At 38.7% G+C, this 11735-nt stretch overlaps 1 protein-coding gene across 1 annotated transcript in view; it reads left to right on the top strand.

Moving 5' to 3' along the window:
• LOC110445858 (sphingomyelin phosphodiesterase-like) overlaps window positions 1-11735 on the top strand; it is a 42790-nt gene that overhangs the window by 8315 nt on the left and 22740 nt on the right. Inside the window, exons 2-5 of the mRNA XM_021490685.1 lie at window positions 399-563; window positions 2248-2371; window positions 3089-3195; window positions 3455-3624. Of these exons, the coding sequence (XP_021346360.1) occupies window positions 399-563; window positions 2248-2371; window positions 3089-3195; window positions 3455-3624 (566 nt within the window). The remainder of the gene's footprint in view (window positions 1-398; window positions 564-2247; window positions 2372-3088; window positions 3196-3454; window positions 3625-11735) is intronic.

Raw genomic sequence — 11735 nt, 5'->3', positions numbered from 1 at the left:
CCCCCCCCCTAAATCCGCGCCTGCTGTTTCTTTCCGTTAAGCTGCGATAACGTAGCTTTCTGACGAGAGATTTGTTTTATATACTGCGTCGTCAGAGGCAAAGGAGGCCGGGTATTAATGCTAGTAATAGTGCAATAATACGGTATGGCTGATAACTTTCATTATTTGCATAATAGTGAGATTCCATCGGTTATGATTTTAGTGTAATACCCAGATCTTAGTATGTCAATCCAAAACAAATAGATTTGTTTTTAATCTGTAATACCGTACTGCTAATAAAAGTAAGCGGGTGTTTTAAAATGTATGTCTATGTAAAGTAGATGTTGTATACGATACGGCCGTTAATTATGAACGAGATGCACTTGTAATATATATGGTATGTACGTGTTTGTCACCAGGACGAGTTGTTCGGGGTGGCAGAGAGGCTGGCTCTTACTCCCGCTCAGGCATGTGGGATCCTTATTGGGACCAATTGTGGAACGCCCAATGACCCAAACGTCATGTGGAACGTGACTTTACCCAACATTCCCAAACCACCGGTAACCCCACCAACAACACCGAAGGTAAGTGGTACCTTCCTTTCTGTCCACCACAAACTTTACCGGAAAACATGCCGTCGGCCGGTCGAATCTACCATTGATTAGTTGTGATACACCAACTCACCCTCCCACTCTCGTCAATAAACATCTCCAGCATATATTCTCTCTTACTTATGCTTCCTGTTCGGCTACATATACACCCTAGGTTATCCCCTTTGCAGATGACACTGTGTCTTGTTTATGACATTTCAACTGTGATTAAACCGTTGACGTCCCTCACAAACTATCGACGTTTCCTTTAAATCCGTTGACGTCCCTCACAAACCATCGACGTTTCCTTTCAATCGGTTGACGTCCCTCACAAACTATCGACGTTTTCTTTCAATCCATTTACGTCCCTCACAAACCATCGACGTTTCCTTTCAATTCATTGACGTCCCTCACAAACCATCGACGTTTCCTTTAAATCCGTTGACGTCCCTCACAAACTATCGACATTTTCTTTCAATCCATTTACGTCCCTCACAAACTATCGACGTTTCCCTTCAATCTATTGACGTCCCTCACAAACCATCGACGTTTCCTTTCAATCGGTTGACGTCCCTCACAAACCATCGACGTTTCCTTTCAATCCATTGACGTCCCTCACAAACCATCGACGTTTCCTTTCAATCCATTCACGCCCCTCACAAACCATCGACGTTTCCTTTCAATCCATTGACGGTTTCTCTCGCGAATTTACCCTTAGATCATAATGCTTCCGGTGCAGTTTTACTAGTATCGGACACAATTGCCCTTAAAGTGTAACATTACGTTCAACGACAAAGGCGTCATAATGACGTTAACGCTCAGAACACCTCGGAACAATTGCTAAGTACAGTAACAAACGCATTAGTACACGGCATGCATTCATGTACTGATGATTGAAGTGGCAAAGTGTAAAGCGATACAGAGTCTGACATTGCCACACCATCACATGAATCGTAACCTCATTAATAGAACAGCTTTGTTGTGTCCTGATATTGTGATAAGTCACTCATGGAATCGTTGGCTAAGGTAATGCATCATCATAGAAAAAAAATCTTCGTTTTCGTGTGCCCAAAAGAATTATGTCTCCGACATCAATCAGACTATTTCTTTTTTTGATAATATTTGCCAATTCAGCAGAATTATTCCGGAAATATTGTCACACAGGCCTATATCGACATGCAGCCTCCTTGTGCTGCGTTAGTAGTCGTGGCGGCCTTCTGTGACGTGTACAATGACGACCAGACAGTTCCTTCGACATTCCTGCTACTGAAGGCATTTCTGTCGGGGATGTTTAATCTTATTTGTAAGACATGGTTATTTGGTAAAAGGCCAACCGATCATATGCTTATCATATCCCCTCCATGACTGTCGAAGAGATAGAATATTGGTGTTTTTTTTTTATAATGGAATGTAATGAAACGGTATTTGGTTTGTTTTCTTATAGTTAACTACAAACGTAAGGTGATTTACAACCCGAATGAGTTTTGATTATATTAAATATCTTTTGAAATATTTTAGTTGAAATGATGTATATACATATGCAATACACGGAGTGAAGGACTAAAATACTTTAAAGGTATTATAGACAATGACAAATGTTCGTGATGTTGATTGTAGATTAAAATAATTGAAATGCTGTTGCTACTTTCTGCCTATACTATTACGCATATTTCTTCAGCCTGGATCTCTAAAACTACGCATGCTCCATCTAACGGATATCCATCTGGACCCGGCCTACAACACGGGGGCTAACACGGACTGCGGTGAGCCACTGTGCTGCCGGAAACAAGACGGAACAGGCCGTAAGTACTATATATTGTAAAGTAAAATAAAATTCTGTTTTACCACATAATCAACGCATATAAGGACAAACTCTCAAATCGTATTTGAAACGTCGAAAGACAAGAACAGGGATTGAAGATATATCAAAACCAAAGGCATGATGACCCACATGTGACACCCTCCAAAGACAACAGTAGTTTATTTACTGTTTCCCAAAAGCCATACCAATAGCGTGTGTTATCTTTGTCATCATACCAAAGTTACGACCTTGCTTCCTTGAGTACAGGGACTTCAAACGTTCCTATGACCCAGAATGAAAAAAAACATGGTCCGACCCCCAGATCACTCATTATTGACAATAATAAGTGATCTGTGGGTGGGACCATGGGTATTTTATTTTCATTCTGGGTCATAGGAACGTGTCAAGTCTCTGTAGTGTATTCAGAAAAGTATGTAGGTCACCGACAGTCTAAGACCCACTGACCCAGTGAACAAATCCATAATCGGGCTTGTCTTTATTGTTGCAAATCGGTTCATGATGGCAATGTCATTATATTCTTGTAGGATGAAGACTCTTGTAGAAAACCCTGGATAAGTAGCTTAGACGCATTTTTTAAAATGATTGTAGGTATCTAAGTTAATTGTCAAGGAAGCAATGTCGTAACTTTGGTATGATGACAAAGATAACACACGCTATTGGTATGGCTTTTGCGTCCTAACCATTTTGTCTGTTGCAGCGTCCCCCGATACTAGAGCTGGTAAGTGGGGATCACATGCCATGTGTGACACCCCTTTCATCACACTGGACAGCCTGTTCGCACATCTCAGCTCCATACAGGACCAGGTCAGTCCGTACATTGTCAAACCTTAAATTCTGGATCTAGAGGAAATTTCAAGATAACGATTTCCAAACGCTTCTTCATATTGAAAAACATATTTCATAAAACTGTTTGATCGTAACTGGAAACCCCATGATCAATGTATCAAGCTGTAACATACACATTACATTATATATATTTAGCGTTGACTATCCCGTAATTCTAAATTAATTGTAAGGAGGTGGCACTTACGACAGTTTCTGTCTGTATTTGTTGTCTTTTCAGTTTGACTATGTAATATTCACGGGAGACTTACCCCCACACAACATCTGGAACCAGTCACGGACAGACCAACTTACCTCACTACAGACCTACACCAAGCTCTTTAAGAAGTACCTTCCAGAAAAAGTCGTCTTTAACGCTCTCGGAAACCACGAGAGCGCCCCAGTAAATAGGTACGCCGTATAAAGTTGACACATTTTAGCTTGGCGACAAATACTGTATAACGGGAAATTTTCGCGGCAGTTTAACTGTCGCCTTTTTCGTCCTATCCAATGAGGGCGAATCTATCATGACAGCGATTATTAGTACACAACACATAAGATACAGCAGTAGCATGTAAAGGGAAATATTAACACTTGGCGAACATAACTGTAACCGACAAATGGCGAATATTTTACTGGGCGATAGTTTCCCGGTATACAGTAACAGGGATCTGCATATTCTTCCATGACAGATTGTTTTTTCAAAAAACATGAATATGTTTTTATCGTTTGCTTTTTTTCTGTTCAAACGATTTCTTCCTGGATCTCTTCGATATTTGTAATTCATATAGCTGGTATATATATTGAAGCAAAATGAAATTCTCATTTGTTTTTAATTTTTATATGAGAAGTTGAAAACTCAATGGGAGTCGTTTGAGACCAACCATTATTCCTTTATCGGTTCATTTGAATAGACACGTTGCAAGCGGTGAATCGCTTATTGGGGTGCTTCTAAATGAAATCTACTTCACTCCTGGTTGCATTTGGAGGCATAGAAATAGGAAAAAGAAATTCTTCCAAGTTTCTTTTAACTGAGATGAGGTCAGAAAAGACATTAACTGACATTTCTGTCCAATTACTAATAACAGTTTTAATGGCTGATTTTTGTGACATGGGTACCGTTCAGGCAACTGACAAATACTTGCATATTTGGGATGTTTCTAGTCGTATCAAGTTTAAAAAGGTGAACATATGTTAATTTTTGTATGACTAGAAGCATACTTATTTAAACTGCGTGACGACGTCTGAACAGGACCACTGTGCTTTATAGGGGGATTTGTTACTGGAGGCAACACTCCAGTGTAGGCTTCTGGTATTCTGAAATGTCCGCTCCGCTTTGTGATTTGATTTCAGGACCAGACGAAACGTTAATTTACTTAGTAAACACGGTTAACAATTATTCTATAAACGCACGATAATAAATGTCATTAGGAGCCATACAAACGAGACATGTTGACCAACAACACCATGCTCAGTTACATGTAATGTCAACATGGGACTATGTCAACATGGGACTTTTAGGATGAATGGCAGATAAAACAAACTAGCTTTTTCTGACTGTGAACAAAATGAATTGTTCCCAAAACCACACACAGAAGTCACATTAAAACAACTATATTTACTGTTTTGGTTGGTTCATACACAGAAGTCTATCTATACCTCACTGTTTGCATCACCGATTCCCTGAGAACGCAGGTCCTTTTATTGAATGTATTGGCAGTATTGTGAATCAATAATGTATTCACGAAAAAACGTGTGGTAGAAGGCAAACAAAATTAGGGAAATTAATTTATGCAAAAACTGACATAAACATTGAATATGTATTGAGTTTGCTGATGAAGAGGTGTGATGTACGGTCCGATTGTACATGGAAGTTTTAATTCTCACGAAATGTCCTTCCCTTCTTCAGGCATTTGAAGCACTCTAATCCATATTCAATCCTGAACAACATACTACAGCTATATCATTACAGTATCGCTCGCGCGATGATGGTGCTTGCTCTAAGATGGCATGAAAATGTCTATATGAATGGCCGTGTATTGGTATCTGTAGAGACAGTCTTGTTACAGCCTGGCGCACATTTGATGTACGATTTGTGAATGTCCCGGTGATGAGATTAAATTGTACCTCGTGAGCGCCACATTCTGTTTGTGTCTACAGACAGTGGGTTTCAGACAAGAATTGTACACTTTGTTCACTTTCAACTGTTCTGGGAATCTACTTTCCAGGTCTCTGTTTTGATGACAGCTGATGTTTGTATTCAATCAAGATCAATATTTAATTCATAGTTCGTGTGTATCGCTGATAGCTTCTGCTATGTCCAGTTCTCATCTCATTAGATAGACAAGTGAACGCAAAGATAGACAAGTGAAAAATGTCAAAAGTACGAGTTGAACTTAGCTGGAGTTATATGGCCAGGCGATTTTATTATGATGAGGATTTCAATTTTCCCAAGGAAATGCTACACTCCGATTACCTATCTGATAATTTACTATGAAAACATGTTTTTGCACGCTGAAAAATATTTAATTAATTTCTGCCGATAATATCTCGACAACACATCAACGTGTGGCTTACATATCACTAACTTTATAACGTGTTGTGAAATACGTACATTTCAACGTAACAAGAGGAATTAAGATATTTCATGTCATGATACATAAAGTATGCCACCCAGTTGATTTCAAACGTTTTCCATATATTCATCAGGGCAATGCAGTTCATCTTGAATAATGCATTGATGTGAAACCTGGTTGCATACCATCATATCTGTTGTGTTTTGTTAGATTACGTCATATTAATTCATATGACTGTTATGTTATATATAGTTAAGAGTTAACATTTCATTATCCACGTTCTCAGCAACACGAATGAAACTTTTTCTTATTTCTAAGAGTTTCTTTTGGTTTATGTAGTCTTTTGAACACTGTTTACAACATGAAAGAAACGTTGTTTTTGTGTTAATATTCACATATAAATCATTTGAAATCATTCATTGCTTCCCGAACAAAATACGACTTGACGGAACGACATGATTAACCCCTGAAACCGTCATTCAATATGTGAAATGTATGGTTTGTCGATTCGTGACGAATCCGGTGAAAGATATTTTTTTTAATTTTTTTTATTGATGTCAGTGTTCAAGGAATACGGAGTTTCGTGAAAAGTATCATATGTTATTACTCGTTGGACTGACGCCACATTATAAAGAAAGCGTGCACAATATACCTCTTTAATTAAAAAAAAACCTGTTATTGAGTTATAGGCCTTTCAATCAATTGGTGTATGTTAACGATGGACATCATTCAATGAGGACTAAGCACGTTCACCTTTCGGAGACACCTGCCGTCAACGTCTATTGACTTATCAGACGATACGCTGATAAGACCGCTACAACGATAATGTGTTATGCTTACAATGTAGATGAGAACTGACCGTGACGTTACGATTCCTAAATGTTTGCAGACAAATGCATCTTTCTAATATTAGTTTTGTTTGAAGCAATATTCCAAGTAATCGTCCATATAATTTTTACAGTGATTTCAAGTATATTTCGACTGAATGCGTGCATGTTATTTTTTGGGGGAATTATATGATTATTGCTCGATTTCAGAAACGGATACGGTCGAGAAGACTATTCTCAAAGCATAAACATTGATGTTCGTTTCGAGACCAGGACTCAAAATTTCAAACGTGTTCACCTTCATGTAAAAATAGACCAAACCTTCGTAGAGACCAAAAAAGACCCAAGACACTTTGTCTAACCCCATCTTCCCCGATACTTTCGTAGAGTAAAAAAACAAGACGCTTCGTCTAACCCCATCTTCCCCGGTACCTTCGTAGAGACAAACAACAAGACGCTTTGTCTAACCCCATCTTCCCCGGTACCTTCATCGAGACAAACAACAAGACGCCTTGTCTAACCCCATCTTCCCCGGTACCTTCATCGAGACAAACAACAAGGCGCCTTGTCTAACCCCATCTTCACCGGTACCTTCGTAGGGAGAAACAACAAGACGCCTCGTCTAACCCCATCTTCACCGGTACCTTCGTAGATACAAAAAACAAGACGCCTTGTTTAACCCCATCTTCCCCGGTACATTCGTAGAGACAAACAACAAGACGCTTCGTCTAACCCCAACTTCCCCGGTACCTTCGTAGAGACAAACAACAAGACGCCTTGTTTAACCCTATCTTCCCCGGTACCTTCATAGAGACAAACAACAAGACGCCTTGTCTAACCCCATCTTACCCGGTACCTTCCTAGAGACAAACAACAAGACGCCTTGTCTAACCCCATCTTCCCCGGTACCTTCGTAGAGACAAACAACAAGACGCCTTGTTTAACCCCATCTTCCCCGGTACCTTCATAGAGACAAACAACAAGACGCCTTGTCTAACCCCATCTCCCCCGGTACCTTCGTAGAGACAAACAACAAGACGCTTTGTCTAACCCCAACTTCCCCGGTACCTTCGTAGAGACAAACAACAAGACGCCTTGTCTAACCCCATCTTTCCCGATACCTTCGTAATGACAAACAACAAGACGCTTTGTCTAACCGCATCTTCCCCGGTACCTTCGTAGAGACAAACAACAAGACACTTTGTCTAACCCCATCTTTCCTGGAACTCCGTTTTTCTCCACATTTAGACCCTTTCCATCCGGGCCAAGAGTGACAGGTAAAGCCCAAAGAAAATGAAGTGTATTTTCAAAATGTTACAATTTACATAAGTGTTTGGTATTTTGTTTGTAACGAGGTTTAAATTATGAGTTTTACATTTCAGTTTTATGAGAACATTTTATCAAATTACTCTCAAGCAGTATATTTCATTTGATGTAACTGATCGCTGTGTGTATTTCATAATTACATCGGTAATATGTTTGTTGACTTTTTATGCTATGGTATGCCTGCATGTGAACTTTTCTCCTGTTTACTCGAAAATTATTTGGGAATGTCGACCCTGACAACCGATGCAAGTAACACGGGGAGTGAGATAAAGCCGAACTCCTTGTGTGTCACCTCAGCGACAGATCAGGGACAAATACCGACATTTGATTAATTTGCTGTAATTGGATGGCTTTGTGGATTGTGAAATCGAACAGAGAAATTGCCTCAAATCGATCTGTAGAATTCCTTGTGGGATGAATCACATGTGCTAACCTCGACCAACTGTTCTTTTTATTGGCAAATTAAACATGTAATCAAACACGTTTGACATCTAAGACTACCTCTAAGACAATTATACAAATAGTTTCGTTGTATTAAATTTCCGGACACGAATACAACTGTAACACAGACATGCAACATGATATGCGTGTCTTCCAACAAAATACCATTTCAACATAACCAATACGTTTTATAGCCCATACAAAAGGAGTATTTCATCAGACTAGCTGGACAGTAATGTAGCTGTTTTCTTCCTTTGTGCTTCAGTGTTGTAATCATACGATGAGCGTGATTATTGTATTCCATATGTCAATGTTGTATTATTGAAATGACATGCATATTGTATTTGATATATCAGTGCTGTTATTAAAAACAGGACGTGGATGTTGTATTTGATGTGTCAGTGCTGTAATTAGTGACAGGACGTGCGTATTGTATTTCATGTGTCGATGTTGTAATTAGTGACAGGACGTGTTTATTGTATTTCATGTGTCGATGTTGTAATTAGTGACAGGACGTGTTTATTGTATTTGATGTGTCGATGTTGTAATTAGTGACAGAACGTGCGTATTGTATTCGATGTGTCAGTGCTGTAATTAGTGACAGAACGTGCGTATTGTATTTGATGTGTCGATGTTGTAATTAGTGACAGGATGTGTTTATTGTATTTGTTGTGTCAGTGCTGTAATTAGTGACATGACGTGCATATTGTATTTCATGTGTCGATGTTGTAATTAGTGACAGGACGTGTTTATTGTATTTGATGTGTCAGTGCTGTAATTAGTGACAGGACGTGCGTATTGTATTTCATGTGTCGATGTTGTAATTAGTGACAGGACGTGTTTATTGTATTTGATGTGTCAGTGCTGTAATTAGTGACAGGACGTGCGTATTGTATTTCATGTGTCGATGTTGTAATTAGTGACAGGACGTGTTTATTGTATTTGATGTGTCAGTACTGTAATTAGTGACAGGACGTGCGTATTGTATTTCATGTGTCGATGTTGTAATTAGTGACAGGACGTGTTTATTGTATTTGATGTGTCAGTACTGTAATTAGTGACAGGACGTGCGTATTGTATTTCATGTGTCGATGTTGTAATTAGTGACAGGATGTGTTTATTGTATTTGATGTGTCGATGTTAATTAGTGACAGGATGTGTTTATTGTATTTGTTGTGTCAGTGCTGTAATTAGTGACAGGACGTGCTTATTGTATTTCATGTGTCTATGTTGTAATTAGTGATAGGACGGGTTTATTGTATTTGAAATATCAGTGCTGTTATTAGTGACAGGACGTGTTTATTGTATTTGATATATCAGTGCCGTTATTAGTGACAGGACGTGTTTATTGTATTTCATGTGTCTATGTTGTAATTAGTGACAGGATGTGTTTATTGTATTTGATGTGTCGATGTTGTAATTAGTGACAGGACGTGTTTATTGTATTCGATGTGTCAGTGCTGTAATTAGTGACAGAGCGTGCGTATTGTATTTGATGTGTCGATGTTGTAATTAGTGACAGGATGTGTTTATTGTATTTGTTGTGTCAGTGCTGTAATTAGTGACAGGACGTGCTTATTGTATTTCATGTGTCTATGTTGTAATTAGTGATAGGACGTGTTTATTGTATTTGAAATATCAGTGCTGTTATTAGTGACAGGACGTGTTTATTGTATTTGATGTGTCAGTGCTGTAATTAGTGACAGGACGTGCTTATTGTATTTGATGTGTCAGTGCTGTAATTAGTGACAGGACGTGTTTATTGTATTTGATGTGTCAGTGCTGTAATTAGTGACAGGACGTGCTTATTGTATTTGATGTGTCAGTGCTGTAATTAGTGACAGGACGTGTTTATTGTATTTGATGTGTCAGTGCTGTAATTAGTGACAGGACGTGCTTATTGTATTTGATGTGTCAGTGCTGTAATTAGTGACAGGACGTGTTTATTGTATTTGATGTGTCAGTGCTGTAATTAGTGACAGGACGTGCTTATTGTATTTGATGTGTCAGTGCTGTAATTAGTGACAGGACGTGTTTATTGTATTTGATGTGTCAGTGCTGTAATTAGTGACAGGACGTGCTTATTGTATTTGATGTGTCAGTGCTGTAATTAGTGACAGGACGTGTTTATTGTATTTGATGTGTCAGTGCTGTAATTAGTGACAGGACGTGCTTATTGTATTTGATGTGTCAGTGCTGTAATTAGTGACAGGACGTGTTTATTGTATTTGATGTGTCAGTGCTGTAATTAGTGACAGGACGTGCTTATTGTATTTGATGTGTCAGTGCTGTAATTAGTGACAGGACGTGTTTATTGTATTTGATGTGTCAGTGCTGTAATTAGTGACAGGACGTGCTTATTGTATTTGATGTGTCAGTGCTGTAATTAGTGACAGGACGTGTTTATTGTATTTGATGTGTCAGTGCTGTAATTAGTGACAGGACGTGCTTATTGTATTTGATGTGTCAGTGCTGTAATTAGTGACAGGACGTGTTTATTGTATTTGATGTGTCAGTGCTGTAATTAGTGACAGGACGTGCTTATTGTATTTGATGTGTCAGTGCTGTAATTAGTGACAGGACGTGTTTATTGTATTTGATGTGTCAGTGCTGTAATTAGTGACAGGACGTGCTTATTGTATTTGATGTGTCAGTGCTGTAATTAGTGACAGGACGTGTTTATTGTATTTGATGTGTCAGTGCTGTAATTAGTGACAGGACGTGCTTATTGTATTTGATGTGTCAGTGCTGTAATTAGTGACAGGACGTGTTTATTGTATTTGATGTGTCAGTGCTGTAATTAGTGACAGGACGTGCTTATTGTATTTGATGTGTCAGTGCTGTAATTAGTGACAGGACGTGTTTATTGTATTTGATGTGTCAGTGCTGTAATTAGTGACAGGACGTGCTTATTGTATTTGATGTGTCAGTGCTGTAATTAGTGACAGGACGTGTTTATTGTATTTGATGTGTCAGTGCTGTAATTAGTGACAGGACGTGCTTATTGTATTTGATGTGTCAGTGCTGTAATTAGTGACAGGACGTGTTTATTGTATTTGATGTGTCAGTGCTGTAATTAGTGACAGGACGTGCTTATTGTATTTGATGTGTCAGTGCTGTAATTAGTGACAGGACGTGTTTATTGTATTTGATGTGTCAGTGCTGTAATTAGTGACAGGACGTGCTTATTGTATTTGATGTGTCAGTGCTGTAATTAGTGACAGGACGTGTTTATTGTATTTGATGTGTCAGTGCTGTAATTAGTGACAGGACGTGCTTATTGTATTTGATGTGTCAGTGCTGTAATTAGTGACAGGACGTGTTTATTGTATTTGATGTGTCAGTGCTGTAA

The sequence above is a fragment of the Mizuhopecten yessoensis genome, unplaced genomic scaffold, assembly GCF_002113885.1.
Source record: "Mizuhopecten yessoensis strain PY_sf001 unplaced genomic scaffold, ASM211388v2 scaffold2383, whole genome shotgun sequence".
NCBI classification, from domain to species: Eukaryota; Metazoa; Mollusca; class Bivalvia; order Pectinida; family Pectinidae; genus Mizuhopecten; species Mizuhopecten yessoensis.
The sequence above is the reverse complement of the archived record's forward strand: the minus strand, read 5'-3'. Positions and strand labels throughout refer to the sequence as shown.